This window comes from Ursus arctos, unplaced genomic scaffold (genome assembly GCF_023065955.2).
Source record: "Ursus arctos isolate Adak ecotype North America unplaced genomic scaffold, UrsArc2.0 scaffold_21, whole genome shotgun sequence".
Classification (NCBI taxonomy): Eukaryota; Metazoa; Chordata; class Mammalia; order Carnivora; family Ursidae; genus Ursus; species Ursus arctos.
The window spans coordinates 3,512,601-3,532,294 of record NW_026622886.1 but is presented as its reverse complement, the minus strand read 5'-3'; the positions used below and the strand labels follow the sequence as shown (position 1 = coordinate 3,532,294).

The window sequence follows — 19,694 nt, the reverse complement described above, 5'->3', positions numbered from 1 at the left end:
CACCCAACAAGCACAGCCGTGCTCTTCTCTGAGGACGGCCTTCCCCGTGCCCTGGGCCAGTGCTTCCCAAACTGGACGGCGCTCATAGGTCATGGGGAGTCAGCCCATCCAGAGATGCTGACGCCACTTGTCCTTCTAGGCAGCACACGAGACGCTCTGCCAGCGCCCGTCCAGGGTCAGGAAGCTCACTGTGGTGTGCACAGTCCCGCCTCTCAGGAGCTCCCCCACCCCCACCCCCGTCCTGCTGAGTGGCCTCACTTTCCCTAAGGGAGGTGGACTGAGGGGGAGAACGGTGTCATTGGCCAGAGAGGCCACTGGCTAACAAGAGCATGAGGCCGACTAGTCCCTCTGGGCAAAATCCTGGCCCTGAGCTGTGCCCGGAAGCCCTGGGCACAGGAACCTCTCTGCACCTCAAATCCTGCTGTAAGATGAAGGGTAACGGGCTCGCTCATAAGGTTCGGGTGGGGAGGACACAAAAGAACCCAAACTGGGGCTGGTGCAAAGAATGGGGTCCGTGTGCAATAGCATTATTTTTATTGTTCATCAGAGTAACGCTTCGTGCTCAGACTCATTCTTTACAGTATGGGCTGTTTTCACCCTATTTAAGAAAAAAATACTTTTCTCACTCCTATCTTCCACTTCCAAAGGGTCCTGGGTTGTTAAAGGACTTCACTAGTAGATGTTGTCTGCCCCCTGGGTCCTATTGACCTATTAAAGATAGGGCTTCGTGCATCCCTGGGGTGCCCCCATGAAAGGGGTAGACATGCCCCGCTGGAGGAAATCCGCCTAACCCAGCACTGTGTCTCTCTGGCTTTGCAGTCCTGAGTTTGGATCCTGGCTTAGTCACCCACGGGCTGGTTACCCATGAGAGTCCTCTCATGGCTGCCATGAGGAATGCCCCTGGGTCTTCTCTCATGCTGTTCCCTCCACCTGGAACAGTAATTCTTCCCTTCACTTGCCTCAAATACACATCCTTCAAATCTCAGCTTAGTGCCACTTACTGATCCTCTTAGGGCTGGACTGAGTACCTCTCGCCAGGCCGCCTCAGCACGCTGCTGTATGCCCCACGGCCACGCCTCATCCACGGGAGTGTGGCTATGTGGCCTACATTTCCCACTAGTCTGAGCTGCCAGGCTGTGTGTGCCTGGCGCACGGAGCCCCTTACCCGTCTGTTGCGCTAATAAGAAAGGAGGCCTTGGCAACTTGCTTCTCTGAGCTCTGCTCTCCTTATCTGTGCAATGGATTTAGTGTGTCCTTGAGCTGGTGGTTGTGAGGATTAAATAAAAGGATAAAGAGCCGTGGAGCCTGGCCCAGAGTAGACCCAGTCACTGGCGTCCATTGGCATAATATCAAGTTCTACCCCTTATCCCAGCAATTACGTTGTGCTGACTCTAATTATAATTTCTAAGTAATAGCACTTCAGTCATTTTGGTGGCTAGTTTGGGGGAGCATGGGTGGGAACCAGGCCTGACTACTTCAACTCTAAGGGCCTGCCCTGCCCCAACTAGATGGCAGCTGGTGTGGCAGGGGCGCAGGGGGCCAAGTGAACAAGGGGTACCTTACTCTTTAACAATCTTCTCCTCAAAATTAATTTTTCTCTCCGGAATCTCTCTGGATCCAGTTCTGAATAGTCCCAACTGTTATAGCTCTGTAGGCTAGGACAGATACCTAAAAGGGAGTGAAGAGTGATCATGAAAACTTCCATAAAGGAGAAAGGAGGCAGAAAACAGAAGACAGAGCCCCGCCCCTGCCCCCCATGCCCTCCTGCTAGAGTGGGGGAGCTTCTAGCATTAGCCTCACCCTACACGGACCCTGTGGCCGTGGGGGAGCCACTTCCTTTGTGGAAGGGCTTTAGTGCTTTCCTCTGGAAAAGAGATGGTGAGGTTCGCCCTACCCCCTCAATAGCGTGGATCACAACTGGGTCACAGCAGGGCACCTGGCCCTGGGCTGCAGAGATGCGAAAGCATTGTAATCATTCCTTTTCCTGCTTATCTCTTCTGCTCTCGCTGAACTAGGACCTGAGCTGAACTATGACCCGAGCGCAGGACCTGGATCTTAATTCACTTTTACACCTCCTGGGCTTAGCACTGGGCCTAGCACATGATAAATAGGAGCTTAGTATTTGCTCAACATACTATCACACTTAGCTAAACGGAAACGGGCTCTCCTTAAATATTTGATGGTGATGTTAATGGGGCTAGTGCTTTTCTTGTAAGCAAACCATGTGTTTCAGAGTCTTGGCTTCTTGGAACCTGAACTCTCAGGCAGTAGAAGGGCTCCACTGTCTCCCTCAGTTCTTTGGTTTAGAAAGGATTTAAAGACCAAGGGTTGCTAGAGAAATTTTGAACTCTTGGGCAAAGATACTGTCTCCGTTGGACAAAGTAAGTGGGCAGGAAGTTTATTACTGGGAATGGTTAAGGGGAAGGAGGCACAGAAAGAAAAGAGTCAGAGAATGAGAGGCAGGATGGCACAGTGGTCAAAGACCTCGCTTTGCGGTGGGACAGCCTGGATCTGAATGCCTGCTCCCCCATTTGTTTGCTGCTGGACCTCTTTGACTCTGCATATGTTAAGAGGATTAAATGGGTCTGCGGAAAAGACTTAACGGGCCCCAGGCTTCTATCCTTGGAAAATCTTGCTTGCGAGGTTGGCCTTTGGCCAGGATCTGCAAGTTGGCTGGTAAACATTTCTTTACACTGATCCCACTTTCCCCAACTACCTAGAAGAAGTGGATACATTCCTAGAAGTGTACGAACTACCAAGACCGAATCATGAAGAAATACACAATCTGCACGGACCAGTAATGAGTTAGGAGGTTGAATCAGTGATCAAAAACCTCCCAGAGAAAGAACAGCCCGAGACCAGATGGCTTCACAGGCAAATTCTACCAAATATTTAAAGAATGAACTCCAATCTTTCTCAGACTCTTTCAAAACATTGAAGAGGAGGGAACACTTCCAAACTCATTTTATGAGGCCAGCTTTACCCTGATACCAAAGCCAGATAAGGACACTACAAGAAAAGAGAACTACAGGCCAATATCCCCAGTGAATATAGACACAAAAATTCTCAAAAAAATACCAGCAAAATGAACTCAAGAGCACATCAGGAGGATCGTACATCATGATCAAGTGGGACTGATCCCTGGGATGCAAAGATGGTTCAACATCCACAAATCAATGTGATACGCCATATTAATGAAAGGAGAGATAAAAATCACACCGTCATCTCAGTAGATGCAGGAAAAGCATCTGACACAATTCAACATCCTTTCATGGTAAAAACTCTCAACAAAGTGGGTACAAAGGGCACACACCTCAATGTAATAAAGGCCACATACAACAAGCCCACATCTAATATCATATTCAATGATGAGAAAAGTTTTTCTTCTAAGACCAGGAATGAGACAAGGATATCCATTCTCACCACCCAGAATAATTAGACAAAGAAAGAGAGAGAGAAGAAAGAAAGGAAAAGAAAAGAAAAGAAAAAAAAAAAAAAAAACGCATCTAAATCAGAATGGAAGAAGTAAATTTATCTCCACTTGCTAATGATATGATCTTGTATATAGAAAAACCTAGAGTCCACCAAAAAACTGTTAGAATTAGGGGTGTCTGGGTGGCTCAGCCATTAAGCATCTGCCTTCGGCTCAGGTCATAATCCCAGGGTCCTGGGATCAAGCCCCGCACCGGGCTCCCTGCTCTGCAGGAAGCCTGCTTCTCCCTCTCCCACTCCCCCTGCTCATGTTCCCTCTCTCGCTGTGTCTGTCTCTGTCAAAAAAACAAAACAAAACAAAACAAAACTGTTAGAATTAATAAACAAATTCAGTAAGTTGTCAGGATACAAAATCAACATATGAAAGTCAGCTGGGTTTCTATACACTGACAATGAGCTCTGTGAAAAAAAAAATGAAGAAAACAACCCACTCATAATAACATCAAAAGCAATAAAATACTTAGGAATAAATTTAACCATGGAAGTGAAAAATCTATATACACTGAAAACCATCAGACACTGATGAAAGAAATTGAAGAAGACACAAATCAATGGAAAGATATGCTGTATAATCGATCAAAAGAATTAATATTGTGAAAATACCCATACTGCCCAAAGCCATCTACAGATTCAATGCAATCACTATCAAAACTCAAAAAAAAAAAAAAAAAAAGGGAAAAATTCCAATGGTATTTTTCACAGAAGTAGAGAAAAACATCCTAAAATTTGTGAGGATCCACAAACGACCCTGACTAGCCAAAGTAATCTTGAAAAAAAGAACCAAACAACAAAGCTGGAGGCATGACTCTCTCTGATTCTAAGCTATATCACAAAGCTAAGAAATCAAAATAGTACAGTACTGGCATAAAAACAGACGCATGGATCAATGAAACAGAACTGAGTGCCCAGAGATAAAATGTGGTCAACTAAAAAAGTGTACAAACTACCACGACTGAATCATGATACAGAAATTGACTTGAAATGGATGAAGGACTTAAATGTAAGGTCTGAAACCACAAAACTCCTGGGAGAAAATAGAGGGAAAAAGCTCTCTGACATCGGTCTTGGCAATGACTTTTTGGTTATGACACCAAAAGCACAAGTAACAAAAGCAAGAATCAGCAAGTGGGATGACATCCAACGAAAAAGCTTCTGCACAGCAAAAGAAACAATAAAATGAAAAAGCAACATACGGGATGGAAGAAAACATTTGGAAACCATAAATCTGATAAGGGGTTAAATATCCAAAGTGTATAAGGAATTCATAGACTCAATAGTAAAAAAACCCAAATCATCTGATTAAAAATGGGCGAAGGACTTGAACAGGTATTTTTCCAAAGACGTGGCCGACAGGTACATGAAAAAGCGTTCAGCAACACTCATCAACAGGGAAATGCAAATCAAAACTGCAATGAGATATCATCTCACTTTTGTTACAATGGCTATTATCAAAAAGACGAGATAACAAGTGTGGGCAAGGATGTGGAGAAGAGGGACCCTGGCGCGCTGTAGGAATGTAAACTGGTATCGTCACTATGGAAAACAGTATGGAAGTTCCTCAAAAAATTAAAAATCAAACTACCGTATGATTCAGGAATCCCACTCCTGAGTATAGATGCCCAAACGAAATGAAACCTCTGTCTCAGAGAGATCTCTGCAATCCCACGTTCACAGCATTATTCACAACAGCCAAGATGTAGAAACAACCTGAGTGTCCATCGATGGATGAATGGATAAGGAAAATGTGGTACAGATACATGACGGAATATTATTCAGCCGTAACAAAGGAAGGAAAATCAGACACTGCAACAGCATGGATGACCCTTGAGGGCATTATGCTAAAGTGAAATAAGACAGGCAAAGAGAGACAAAGACTGCATGATCTCACTTATACGTGACATCTGAAAAGCCAAACTTATAGAAGCAGAGAGTAGAATGGCAGTTGCCAGGGGCTGGGGCTGGAGAAAAGGAAAACATGCTGGTCAAAGGGTAGAAACTTCCAATTACAGAAGGAACCAGTTCCAGGATCTCATGTACAAGCACAATGACTACAGATACTAATACTGTGTAGTAGGGGCACTTGGGTGGCTCAGTTGGTTTAAGCATGTGCCTTTGGTTCAGGTCATGATTCTGGGGTCCTGGGATGGACCCCTGCATCAGGCTCCTGGCTCAGCAGAGAGTCTGCTTGTCCCTCTGCCCCTCCCCCTGCTCATGCTCACACTTGCTCGCTCTCGCTCGCACTCTCTCTCAAATAATAAAATAAAAATAAAATCTTAAAAAAAAACAATACCGTGTTGGATATTTGAGCATTGCTTTGAGAGTAGACCTTAAGTCTTCTTGCCATAACAACAAAATGGTAATTGTGTGTGCTGAAGGATGTGTTAACTAACCTTATTATGGTTAACATTCCTCAATACACACACACATCGGATCTTCACTTTGTGCATCGTAAACTTACACCATGTTATAGGTCAATGATAACAATATAGCTGGGGGGAAATGTTTTCCCTAATTGATAAGCATGGCTCACTGTGCCTAGACTATCTGTAGAACAACGTGGGTTCTGCTGAACACCTGCTTTCCTGGAATTTTGGTATATGATAGACACAGGTGTCTACGTGACCGGTCCCCAGTATGAACCTGGGGTGCTGTGTCTCTAGCACGCTTCCCCGGGCAGAAACATCACATGTGTTGCTACATTTGTGTTGCTGGGGGATGAGAGCGCCCTGCCTAACTCCTCATGGAAGGCAAAGAGCGGAAGGAAGCCTGCACATGAAGTCCTCCAGACTCTGCCTGTCTTTTCCCTTAAAGAGCACTCCCTGGCTGTGTGTCCTGACTCCACTGCTATAATCTCAGCCGTGAATATAACCAGGTGCTGAGACTGTGAGTTCTCCTAGCAAATATCCCAATGTGGGAATGAAGTTGGAGGCGCCCAAGACAGTAAGAAATGTAAAGTGCTTACTTAGCACAGCCCTTAGTACACAGGAACCTCTCAACTGGAAGCAGATGTTAATGACCTCAGGAAATATCTAGGTCGACAAGAGGGGAGTAGGGAACGGGAGTGAAAGGTAGTTAAAAAGCAAACCTCAGCCTGGCACCGTGTGTGGCAGGGACAAGGAGACTACGGTGAGGCCACATGGGGTCACCCTGGAGGGGAAGGGGGAGATTAGCCAACCAGCATCCGCTTTTGGGTTCCTGAGCTCTGGGTCCATCAGTCCACAGCACACGGGCAACTAACGTCTGCTGAAACCCGCTTCCTGCAGATTGCTGGGCACAAAGAGGGGGCGAGGAAGGTCTCAGAGCTGGTTTCTTTGTGGAAGCAGGGAAATCAGTCCTCCTGGGGGCTCTAACTGCACACCTTCCCTTCTCTGATGTCAGCAAGGGCGATGGCAAACCACACACCTAGGCTCAGGCAGAAAAGTGCTTCGGGAATCACTTTCCCCGGGACGGAGCAGCCCCCTCTTACCTGAAATCCACAGGCTTATCGTGTTACAGATGCTCGATTTGAATTCGTGCGTGTTGAACCAGGATTGCGGGAAGCAGCAGCAGAAGCTGGTATACACGGCTTTACTCAGCAGCGATGGCAACTTCTGGGGGTGGGGGGAGGGGGAGCAGAGCTCAGACAACAGCCTGGACATTTCCACACCCAGAAAAGAGCTCCTGACTGCAGAGAGGATCTGTGATAAAACTCTCTTCCTGACACCGCGCTGCCTTCCATTCACGGGGGGAGGGGGTGGGGGGGTATTTCCATCTGCTGCTGGCCCACGTCTTGGTGGACTCCTTACCCTGCATGGGGACCACACCTCAAACCTCATGAGATGCTTGGCCAGCAACCTCCCCCTCCCCCAGCTCCTCTGCTCCTCGTCTGTGGCTCAGCCCATTCTGCCACCTGGCCGAAGAGTAGCCCAGACAACAAGATATATTTGACCTGCCCATCTTGCTACCTCCCAGAGATAACAGGAAGTACTACTACTGGTTTTTTTTTGTTCCCTATGCATAAGTGGTACTGGTGTTCCTTCTTAACTATGGTTGATCTCAAATTATACATTTATATCTGGCCTTATTCATTTAACAATATAGTATAAGCACTCCTTGGGTTGTTACCCACTCTTTGGAACTTTTTCCCCCCAAGAATGACCTTCATAATATTGGGCGGATTGGCATATCAAAATTTACTTCAACATCCCCCAGCAGTGGATGTTGTCTTGTTTCTAAGACTTTACATTGCAAATTACGTGGATTAATTGTTTTTATTTGTTAAGCTACCTCTGTGTCTGGCACATTAGCAGGCAGTCAAAACTCTGTGGAAAGCATGAGGGAAAGCAGCTTTTCCTCAGTATTCGATTACGCCCTCCAGAAGATGGAATCACGTAGTAATTATAAGCGGCTATGATGTGCTGGGGGCTTATCACGTGCTGGGCGGTATGTCAGGTGCCTTACAAACATCATCTCATTTAATCCTTAGGACAACTCAGTGAGCGAGGCATTATCACCATTTCATGGATGATGAAACTGAGGCACGGAAAATCTACGGGACTTGGTAGGCGGACACTCAACTAGTGGACGCGCCTTACAGCAAAAATGTATCAATTCACTTCTCACTCAGACTGTCCGAGTGCCATTTCTCCAGATCCTTCACAACCCTGGGAATTACTCTTGAATCCATGCAATCTCGCAGGTAAAAAGGGGTATCAAATGATTATTGTTTTAATTTGTATGTTTGACTACCGTTAAGGGTGAACTATTTTTCCCCATCTATATTTCTTCTCTGGTGAATTTCTAGTTTATGTACTTTGTCAACTGTCCTTTTTTCTTATTGATTTGTATAAATTCTTTTTTTTTTTCTTTAAGTTTTTATTTATTTAAGTAATCTCCACACCCAACATGGGGCTTGAACTCACGACCCCTAGACCAAGTGTGGCATGGACCTCTGACGGAGCCAGCCACGCACACCAATTTGTAAGAGTTTCTTATGTTGTATGATGTATATGCCACGTGTTTTCTGCGGTTTCTCCTTTGCCTTTTAAGCCTGACTGTGGTAATTTAAATAATTTATGTAGTTAAATCGGTCTTTGTGAATATATATTCATACTTTTAAAATTACATGCTTATATAATTACTACAGAAATACATAAAATAGAAAAGGAAGTCTCTTACAACCTCATTCCCCAGAGATAACCATTGCTAAGAGTTTAGTACGTATTTTTCCAGATTTTTTTTTCTATTCATAGGCACACATACATATATATACATACACATACACATTTTTAAACACGGAGTTCTATAAATTGCTCTGCTTTTCACTTGAAACATGCCATATAGAGATAGACTTTATTTATTGTAACTGCTGCGTTACAAGTCGGTGCGTGGATATCGCACAACCTACTTACTGCCTCACGGAAAGAACGTGAAGGGCGTTCTATTGGCATCAGAAGTGAAGAGATACCTAGTGTGATTTCTTCCCTCCCAACAGTGGTCGATGCTCACTTTTAAGAGAGCCTCTTCATAGTGGGACTTGGATTCACACAACAAGAGAGAGGCGTAGTTTTGGGCTATCCGGTCAAACAGCTTATTCTGGACCTCCTTGTTGGGCTACCAGGAATAAAAGTGGAGAAGGAATTACTAGAGTCCTTGGCTGAAACGGCCAACGGCTGAGATGCTGAAATATGTACTATTTGTACTACTCTTAAGGGTGAACTTTGAGAAATATTATTCTTGAGAGTTTAACCTCATGTTATTCATGAAATAGTACACTCATTTTTAGATTTATAAACTAGATTGATGCGTAGAAGCCGATTGTTGAAGCGAGCGCCCGAAGTCTGGGCTGGGAGGTCCTGACTCTGCTCGCGCCTTGTGCTTGACCAGGTGACCAGCCACGTGACAGGGACCGGTTCCTGATGTTCCGGGGGCTACAAGACACTGTGCAGTGGCTGAAGCACAGGGGGTATGGGCGAGGTCTGGGGAGGGGGGAGGATGGCAGACGGGGCTGCAGGGGTGCTCCACACGATCAGAGAGCCTTCATTAAAGAGGCTGGGGCTTGTTCCTTAGAAAAATAACTTAAGCGACGGAGAGAAGAGATCAAATTTGCATTTACCTGGTACCTCTCATGAAAGATCCACCAGAAGCTATCCAGCCATATGGCTCTTGGAGAAGGAGAAGAGAGAAACTTCTCTAATTCTTTAGCTGAACAGAAAGACTTAGGGAAAAAAAAAAATTCACATTCTTATTGCTGTTGGTTTTGAAAAAAACCACTTCTCACCTGGAGCCACAGGCCGATTCATCATCCTCTCTGCCCAAGACCTGCATTTCCTCCTACGTTCCACACCTTGTTACTGTTACCAATCACACCATCTTCCCGCCAGTCATCTTGGCGTCAACTTAAAAACAACATTTACCCTTTAAAGTGAGAGCCGACTATGGGCCTTTCCAGGCGTTTTTACATACAGCCAGCAAGCATTAGGGCGGGGATGGAAACTTGTAACTCCAGGCTGGGGCGGGGGGGCAAGCTCTCACCCACTTCAATCAGCAGCAATCAACAAACGTAGATATCATACACATGCAAATCACTGGACCAGGAAGTTCCCGCCTTCCCAGGAAACCTACGGAATTCTAAAATTAGAATAGAATTATCAGTGAACTCCAAGAGGCAGAAAATTCAGGCTTCCTTATGATGCAACAGGAACCTTCCTCTGATTCCAAAGCTACTACCTTAGTAACGTAATAATATGTCGGGGCGCCTGGGTGGCTCAGTCAGTTAAGTGTCTACCTTCGGCTCAGGTTATGCCAAGGTCCTGAGATCAAGCCCTGTGTCGAGCTCCCTGCTCAGCTGGCATCCCCGGTTTATAGAAGTGGCTCGAAAGGTTAGGATTCTTGCCTAAGTTCACATGGCCCGGGAGGCTCTGAAGCGGGCAGCCTGATCCCAGAAACACCACACAGGCTGCCCCTTAGCTTTATGAAGAGCAAAGAGATCCCGCTCTTGCCCCCCACCTCCTGGATGCGAAGGGAGAGACCCCCTGGCTCTCCCTTCAGGGCCATGTAGTGGAGGGCATAGTGCCACGCTGAGCAAGCCTCCTGCATTAGCCGGGAGCTCTCTTTGTCTTTTTCACCATTCCTCCTGTTAACTTAGAGCAAAAGTAGAGTCGGAACAGTGAAGAGCACCGACTTTGGTACCAGACTGCCCGGGTTCAAATCCAGCTCTTACACTTACAAGCCGTGTGACCTTGAGCAACGTTCTTGAAGCTGTATGTGCTCTGTTTCCCCATCCAGATGAGACAGGGAAATGGAAGGACTCCATAAAGATCTGCTTTTTGCTCCTTTTCCTGATTTTATTCTTGCCAGGACCCACACCCCCCACCTCACACAAGCCTCAGAATGCAAATAGTACATGGCCTCCTTGTAAAGGACAAGGAGTTGACAATTTCTCCAGCATAGATGACACCTAAGGAAGGCCTTGGTGAGAATGACTGGACAGTGTATGCCAGACCACTGGTGCTAGACATCGACACCAAAACGCCTGGCTCCAAGGAAGGACATCTGGGCCTCTGCCATTGCTCGAACCAGTTCCTGGCTGCCTGTGAGGACACATACACCAGACCACCCCAGACATCGAACATAGACAAGACTCATACCTCTTTCCTTTCTGAGTCTCCCAGACACTCTGTCTCCACCTGCTCTCTCTCCATACCTTCAATAAACTCTGCTTTTACCTCCTGCTGACTCGGCTTTGATTTCCAGCCTGGGAGCAGCCAGGGCCCCTCTTGGCTGGTCCCCTGGGACCCCCTCTGGGTCCTGAGACGCAGCCCGCTGACGTCATGGAGAATGGAAAGTGACAGTCCCCACCTTGAGGACCGATAGGATGATTCAACGAGCGAGTTAGACACACAAAGTGCTTAAAACAGCGCCAGGCACTTAGGAAACACTCGCTAAGGGCATGCTAGTTCTTACTTATTCATACTCCTGTTCCCTTTCAACAAGGACTTCATTTCAGCCCTTCCACGATATTCACTGAACACCCACTAGGTGCTTGGATGGTGATGGAGAGTCCCTGCCTCAGAGATGTTCCCAGGCAAGCAGACATTTGTAATCTAGTGTGATGGGTGCCCTGAGAGAAGGAATCCAGGGGGGTACGGAGCCCAGAGGGCCAGCTAACCTGTGCTTGGGGTCTGAAGGGAGGCTCTGAGAGTAAAAATGACTGATGAAGAAGGGAGAGTTGGGAGCTGCACAGACAGGAGAAAGCACGTGCTGAGGTTGGGAAACAGCAGGACACACTTGGGGAACTTCAAGGGGTTTCTGTGCTGTGGTTTGGGTGCTGAGAGGCCAGGCAGGCATCAGACTATGAGGCACCTGGGTGCTGGGACCGAGGGTGGTTCTGCCACTGGACAGGGGGAGGGAGGACAGCTGGCACCAAAGAATTTTCAACAGGGCACGAACACCATGAAATTGTTGTTCTAGAAAGATCCCTGGAGGCAGCACAGAAGGTGCATTAGAGGGGATTGAGATGGTAAGGCCAACGGCCTGGGGAGCAGCAGGTGCAGGGATCCAGACAGGGAGGTGTGGGAAATTGTTGTTCTAGAAAGATCCCTGGAGGCAGCACAGAAGGTGCATTAGAGGGGATTGAGATGGTAAGGCCGACGGCCTGGGGAGCAGCAGGTGCAGGGATCCAGACAGGGAGGTGTGGGGCCTGAACTTGGCAGTGGCGGTGGGAAGGAGGAGGTACAGTGAAGACAGCAGTCGAATCTCAGTGACGGCTCAGATGCAGGGGCGAGGGCCAGGGACAAGAGTGGTTGATGCTCGGGTGGGAGGCTGTGGTTTTCAACAAGACAGGAGGAGAAGCCGGTCTGAGGAGACTGAGGGCAGGCGGTGGAGGAACATGGGGGTCGGGAGCACAGCTCGGGCTTTGGAGGTATGACGCAGTGGGGAGCCTTGGGTGGGGAGACGATGACTCCTGTCCACCCTGCGCCGTCCCCATGAGTCTGTGCAGAGGGAGGGGTCCTGAAGGACGTGGGCTGCCTCGGCAGACGGCGAAGCTACCACAGAAACCAAGGAAGGACAGAACTTCCGAGCGCAGGAATCGTCCTCTGGGTCGGTTCCACAGAGCAGTCATCTAAGGTAACAACAGCGTACATCCTTCGGACCTGGCCTTCTGAGAGCGAAGGGTGGACAGACTCGGGCCATGTTCAGGAACGGGAAAGGGGACAGGCTGCAGAAGCACTGAAAGAGAGCGGCAGTGAGAAGCCAGGGCAGCGAGCGTGGGCAGCTCACCACGTCCCAGGCGAGGCTCGGTGCCGGGCTGGCACCCGCCACTGAGCAAGGGAGACGGGCCTTTGAGCCTCGTGGAGCTCCTGGTCTAGTGACGGCCTCCAGATTCTCTGAAGCAGAGGCACGTGGGCTGCCAAGAGGGAGGGAGAAGTGATGGAGGAGAGGGTGTGAGGAGGCAGGGAAGGGTTTGCGATGGCCCCTGAGCAGGACGGAAGAAGGTCCTTTTAAAGGTACGACACCGGGGCGCCTGGCTGGCTCAGTCAGCGGAGCGTGAGACTCCTGGTCTCGGGGTCATGAGTTGGAGCCCCGTGCTAGGTGTAGAGATTCCTTCAATACATAAAACTTTAAGAAATAATAAAATTAAATTAAATTAAAATAACGGTAAGACACAAATTTGCCTTGAGTTTCCTGGGAGCCGAAGAAAAGCATTAGTTGGAAGCATCAGTTGTAAGACGAAAAGCATGCCAGGAGATGCGAAGTTTTTCTGGGGATTAAGTCCTAAGGAGAACATTCCCCATGGGCCCTCCAAATGGGACATTAAGTAACAGTAGTCACTGTCCCTGGGGCTACCCACCTAGCAAATGGAACACGAGTGCGTGTGGCTGTGCCAGGGGGCAGGAATGTCATGCAGGACAGCAGGTCCCTGAAACATACAATCTATTTGTTCTTAAGTCTTTCCTCTATCTATCTATCTATCTATCTATCTATCTATCTATCTATCTATCTATCTATCTTTTAAAGCTTCTTATTTATTTAAATAATCTCTACACCCCATGTGGGATTTGAACTCATGACCCTGAGATCAAGACTCGCATACTCTTCCGACTGAGACAGCCTGGTGCCCCTTTCTTCTTTTTAAAGCACAGAAAAAGGAGGAAGAAAAAGCTATAACCTTATCACTCAGCGAACATTGGTAATATCTACGTGTGATTTCATCCCCAGACTTACTGTAGAATTTTTATACTGATATTTTTCATTTAGCATCACAGCATAGCAAAATACACTCTTTACAAGCACTCGTTTCAATGGCTAAGTAGTCCACGATATATGTACCCAAAATGACGGAGCTGGCCTTCTCTTAATCATCCTTAAACTATTTCTAATAATGCTGATGAGAGAAACTACCATTTTTTGAGAACTCATGACTTATTAAGCACGATGCCAAGTGCTTTTCAGTTTTTTAAAAAGATTTATTTATGTATCTTAGGGAAAGTGTGCACGTGAACGGGGTGGGGGGTAGGTAGGGGCAGAGGGAGAGGGACAAGCAGATTCCTGCTGAATGTGCAGTCCGACGTGGGGCTCCATCCCAGGACCCAGAGATCAAGACCTGAGCCCAAACCAAGAGTAAGACGCTTAATCGACTGAACCACTCTGGCGCCCCCTAAGTGCTTTTTATACACTTAAATAAGATCCTTAGCATATTTAATTTTACAGTAACACCGCTAGGTAGAGACTGCTCATATCTGTATTTTATAGAAGAAACTAGAGCCCAGAGGGTTACCTTCCAGGTCCTTGCTATCACACATAACCACGCAGGGAACATCTTTTTACATTGTCCTGGGGCAAATGTGATGCTCTGCGTGCCGGCCACTCCTCCACCTCGGAGCTGAGGACAGCAGGGGATCAGGTACCCCACCCCAGAGCCACCACTGCCTGGTCAAAGGCAGCTGTCCACATGCTGACTGCAGTCCATGTTGGAACCAGGCACCGGAACTCCAGCAAACACCATCACCATGCTGGCCAGTGACTGGCCCGGAACAGATCATTACTCTTAGAAAGTGAATGCGAGACACCGAGTGAGATGGATGGGACTGATGTAGAGACAGCGCTGGAGAGAAGGCAGCAGGGAGGACTGGTGAAGAGAGGAGGGGGTGAAGGAAGGCAGGTGGGGGGAGGGGCAAGAGAGAGAGGGAGGGAAAGAGACAGAGGGATAGAGGGAGGGAGAGAAAGAGAGAGAGATGGGCGAGTGAGGGGTTTGAAGCAGCACTGGGAAGTGTGGGTAGTTAAGACAATGAAGCTGGGTCCCCAAACGGTGGAGTGATTAGTTAGGAGCCCAGGGGACAATGATAGGAGCTGCTTTGGGGACATGGTGGTTAGTGAACAATCGTGAAGGGCGCCAAGGCACGGCTGTAGGGCTACAGATACCATTTCCTGGGCTTCCTCCCCTCCCCACGCCGCCTTACACTCGGCCCCACCTCCTGAGTGGCCAGTGGTGTCTCACAGCTGCTCTGGGCCTCGGAATGCCCCCACCCGACTTCCTAAGGAACCCAGCGTGCTCCAGTGCACCCCACTCCAAGTGGTAATTCACTCCAAGGGGTGCCAAGGGGTGTGGGAGGAAAATATTCTAACTAATGTCTAATTTAAAAAAAAAATTAACATTACTAACATACAATGTAGCTGTTGACAACAGAGCACCTGCATCATTTATAAAGAAAAAGAAACACATTGTGAGGGCGGACACTTACCATTTCTTGCTCATAGGAAACATGATCAAAACAGTCTGGAAACCAGTCCTCTGGCAGGAAGAATCTAGGTTTTGGAGGGAACGTGTGGGTTTGGGTTCTAATCTCAGTTCAGTCACTTGCAAACTGTGTGGCCCTGGGTGACTTACTTAGTGACCGTGACTCCGTTTCTTGGGGTATAAAACAGGGACAGCTGCGTCTGCCTGCCACACGGGTTGCTGTAAAGCTGGGGTACAGCTGGGCGCCCCGGAGCTGGGTGCGACAGTGGTGCGCTGCCCGCTGTCTTTCCTTACCTTGCCACTAAGGGGGTTTTTCTCGGCCCGGACCACATTGCCCACCATGTCACAGAAGTTGACCCCGTTTGGAAGCCTGTTTGGTACGGCGCTGTTAAATGCTGGGTACTGGTACAGCTCCGCCAGCAGATTTTTATGGGCTATTTTCTGAAACAAAAAGCAGAATATGGAACTGAGGTCCGTCATTGGACAGTTTAAAACCAATACTATGATATCTTCCCCCTTTCAACCTGAACACGATATAACCACCTTCTAGAAAACTGAAAAAAAAATGGGGGCGCATTCATGACCCCAGCACCTCTTACCAGATTCCTGTTTGTGTTATTTCTATCTTCCCTTTCAGGCTTTGAGCACCTGCATACGCATACGTATGTGTAACTTCACTCGCTTTACGAAATACAAACACACACACATACACTCTTCATGCTCTGCTCTCTCTACTGTAGATTTTCCACATTGCCGCACTGTCTTCCAATTTACCACTTAAGATAACAGATCCTGTTAAGGAGATATGCTACCACTTAATTAACTACTCGCTGATGACCACCAATTAATATTACCATCATTAATGATTTGGAGCATATAGTTTCCTCCCTTTTGGGTTTATTTATTTAGAAAAGAATTTCTGAAAGAGCCAATATGATAATTATAAAAATGTGAAAATATAGAAAATTGGAAGAGGAAACCAATCACCATCACCCAAGGCACCTATTGGAAACGTTCTGGGGGACTGAGCGCCTTTTACCCGGGCTATGGCACTGGCATTGGCAGAACTCTCTGATGAACTACCCTGACCCTGACTCAGACCCCCCTGGGCCAGAGGTCAGCGCCCCCACTGACCAGCTGTGCCACCTTGGGGAGGGCATTCACATCTGCTCGGCCACCATCAGACGTAGTGTGGCAGTTTCGACCCACTGTCGAGCATCGGGCTTTCTGCGGCTTGCGAATTTCCTGGGCTGAGAAGTGAAAACATAGTAACAATAACGGATGGTCTGGTGTGCTCCGGCACTGAAAGGTCTGAATACACACGACCTGGGTAGTTGAAAGAACCGGCTTGGGAGCATCTTCCCTGGGGTGGCTTTGAGGTGGGGACAGATTGCTGCCGCAGACACATTGGCCAGCCCGGCCATACATCAGCCAGGTGCAGGATGCTGGACAGGTCGCTGCCCTACTCCTGACCGTCAGTTTCCTGCGGCGTCCGAGTGACGGACACAACTTCCACCGCGGTGTGAACGGGCCTCTTGGAGCGGGGCAGCACCGTGGCTCCGTGTGAGCCCACTCTGAACTTACTGTTTCTAAGAGGACCCCCCTTTGAAGCTCTAAAAATAAACAAATGACCTCGGGAAGACTCCTCATGCTACCCCTCTGAGGGTCGTATGAGACATTCTAGGGTTATGAAGACAGCTTAAGATCCTCTCAGAAGGGCACCCTGTGGTTTTCCTGCACCATCCCCAGCCGGGTGCCAAGCACGCCCTCCCCAGGACTAAAATCTATTTCGTGCCCAGCAGAAATCAGTCAGAAAGAGACCCAGCAATAGATCCCTTACCCTTTTAAAAATGAAAGATCTGACATTCCTGGATTCTGAGCCTCTGCAAGTATACTGTGATTTGCTTGGACTCTTGTCTGCAGAAGAACGGAGGAGAAACAGGATGTGAGTAACCATGGGGTCTGTCCCCTGCTGAGCAGTAATTCAGCTGTGCTTTTTCACTTGGTCTGAGCTGCCAGATGACGGCCACACTGTTAGTCTCACTGGACCCCACCTGCGCTGCTGAGTCACTAAGACTCAGCTTCTGATGGGTTAGACTCTTTGCCCCAGGAGGAGCAGAGAGAGCATGGGCTGTGAAGGCAGGCAGGGACCCGAATCCAGGACCCACTGCAGACAAGCTGTTCCCTCGTCCCCGAGCCTGTTCCCTCATCTATAAACTAGGTTCAGTGGCACCTACCCCACAGGTGGGGACATTATGAAGATTTAACAAGGGAGTCCGCGTGAAAGCAGTGGCGCAGTGTGCCACATGGCAGGCCGTCTCTGAGTGCGCTGTCCTTCCCTCCTAACTTGCCCAATGCTAGGAACTCAGACGTGAGGCTTCTTCGGAAGAGGACAAAGACATCCTCAGCTAAAACGCTGGATTCCTGCTTAACTGCATTTGACATACTAACAAAAGCCGAACCCCACAAAAGCACCAGCAAGGCTATGAGAAAGGATTTTTGCCTCGGTCTCTGGAACTGTCGCGACTTTTCTCTCTCAAAGCCTTCTTCTCCAACTCAAATCTCTCAATTGCCTTCAAAAACCAAAAAGAAAAGGGGCATTAGGGACTCATGCAGATCTTGGAGGGGGGTGGGGGTCAGAGACCAGGCCACTTCTCCTGCTGGTGTGCAAAAGGCCTGGAGCAAAGTTGGTGGCACGCCTCGCTGTCTTCCCTCTAGGTGCTAGGGCCTTGGTGGCCGTTGGTGTCACTGACCTCATCCCCCCCCCAAGTGTCACCACCAATACATTCCCCCACCTCTGCCCTCTCTCACGCTGCCCCTCCTCCTGGCTATGCCTCCTCTTGTCGACACCTCTGAAGGGTACAGGATTTGGAATGGGGTTCCAATTAAGCTCCACGGGTTAAAAGCTATTGTTTAGGGGCTCCTGGGTGGCGCGGTCATTAAGCATCTGCCTTTGGCTCAGGGCGTGATCCCGGCATTCTGGGATCGAGCCCCACATCAGGCTCTTCCGCTGGGAGCCTGCTTCTTCCTCTCCCACTCCCCCTGCTTGTGTTCCCTCTCTCGCTGGCTGTCTCTCTGTCAAATAAATAAATAAAATCTTAAAAAAAAAAAAAAGCTATTGTTTAAACTCTCTGTAGGGGGACAATGATACCTACCTTCTCGGGTCCTAGTCAGAATCAGATATACAGTATTGAATGCATCTTAAAACACTAGAACAGAGGCTACTATCAGATAGGAGCTACTCAATAAAGGGTAATTATTATTATTATTAATCACCATACCCTTGACTTCTCAAGAGATTTCTCTGGATCTCTGACTCCCCCGCCCCCAATCCCTTCCTGAGGAAAGAAAAGGAAAGAAAAGGAAAGAAAAATGAATGTCGGTGACCCAGCAAGTTGTACTGACTGTCAGCCATGAGGCCAGCCCCGTTCTTGGATAATGAAGATAACGAAGGATTAGGACTCTGTGCTCTTGCCCTTAGGAATTTACAATCTGTTTGGACAGTCACGTCAGCACACATGGGCCAGTTAAGTCCTAAACCGCTGTGTTTGGGACTCGAACAAATGAGAGTAGTGCGAGCTGGAGCATTCACAGAGGACTGCCCAGAAGAGGGGGGACATGAGTGTTGGGGGACATGATGAGGTTTGATACACTATGAAATGGCCCTCCAGCCTCCCATCACCTTTTTTTTTTTTTTTATTCGACAGAGACAGAGACAGCCGGCGAGAGAGGGAACACAGCAGGGGGAGTGGGAGAGGAAGAAGCAGGCTCATAGCGGAGGAGCCTGATGTGGGGCTCGATCCCGTAACGCCGGGATCACGCCCTGAGCTGAAGGCAGACGCTTAACCGCTGTGCCACCCAGGCGCCCCCAGCTTCCCATCACCTTATCCGAAATCGGTATGTGTGCAGGTGTGTGTAGATGGGGAAAGGGGTCGCATCTGGTTAAGCCTGTCAACACTACTGTTCCAAAAAAGCAGTCGAAGAGAGGGCCTGATGAGTGAATGGGCTGGGTATTCGCCCACGTATCCAACAGCAGCGTCTCTGAGCCTTATCAGGATGCCACTGTAGCCAATATTGTCCGGGCCTTGGAAGGATGGACGAGATGTGCACACAAAGAGAGCGGGAAGGGCAGATGAACACTGGAAGAAAAGTTTTAGGGGGAAATGAGGAAACCAGCGCGGGGCTGTTTGCATTTGAGATGACGGCAGTGCCTGTAAGCAGGAAGTCAACTCCCAAACCTGGCGGATGACCAGCATGGCTGGGGAATTATTCAGACAGACCAGTTCATTAGAGAAGCTCATTCCTGATGTCTGCCTTGGGTCATGAACTGTTTATTTACGGTGGCTCCTGACTAGTTCTCTACTTAAATTTTAAAAAACAGTAAATATTTTACAAAGTACAAAATCAAATAGTAGAGTCAAAAGTCTCCCTCCTACCCACCACCAATGCCTTTAGTTCTTACATAGCCTTCCAGAGAAATCCT

General features: G+C 48.2%; 1 protein-coding gene across 1 annotated transcript in view; it reads right to left on the bottom strand.

Annotated features, from left to right (window-relative positions):
• FAM227A (family with sequence similarity 227 member A) overlaps positions 1–19,694 on the bottom strand; it is a 79,471-nt gene that overhangs the window by 50,381 nt on the left and 9,396 nt on the right. The window contains exons 5-11 of the mRNA XM_026479628.4: positions 17,715–17,784; positions 17,052–17,128; positions 15,506–15,652; positions 9,587–9,688; positions 8,980–9,084; positions 6,959–7,082; positions 1,564–1,668 (exon numbers count right to left, since the gene is read on the bottom strand). Of these exons, the coding sequence (XP_026335413.2) occupies positions 1,564–1,668; positions 6,959–7,082; positions 8,980–9,084; positions 9,587–9,688; positions 15,506–15,652; positions 17,052–17,128; positions 17,715–17,784 (730 nt within the window). The remainder of the gene's footprint in view (positions 1–1,563; positions 1,669–6,958; positions 7,083–8,979; positions 9,085–9,586; positions 9,689–15,505; positions 15,653–17,051; positions 17,129–17,714; positions 17,785–19,694) is intronic.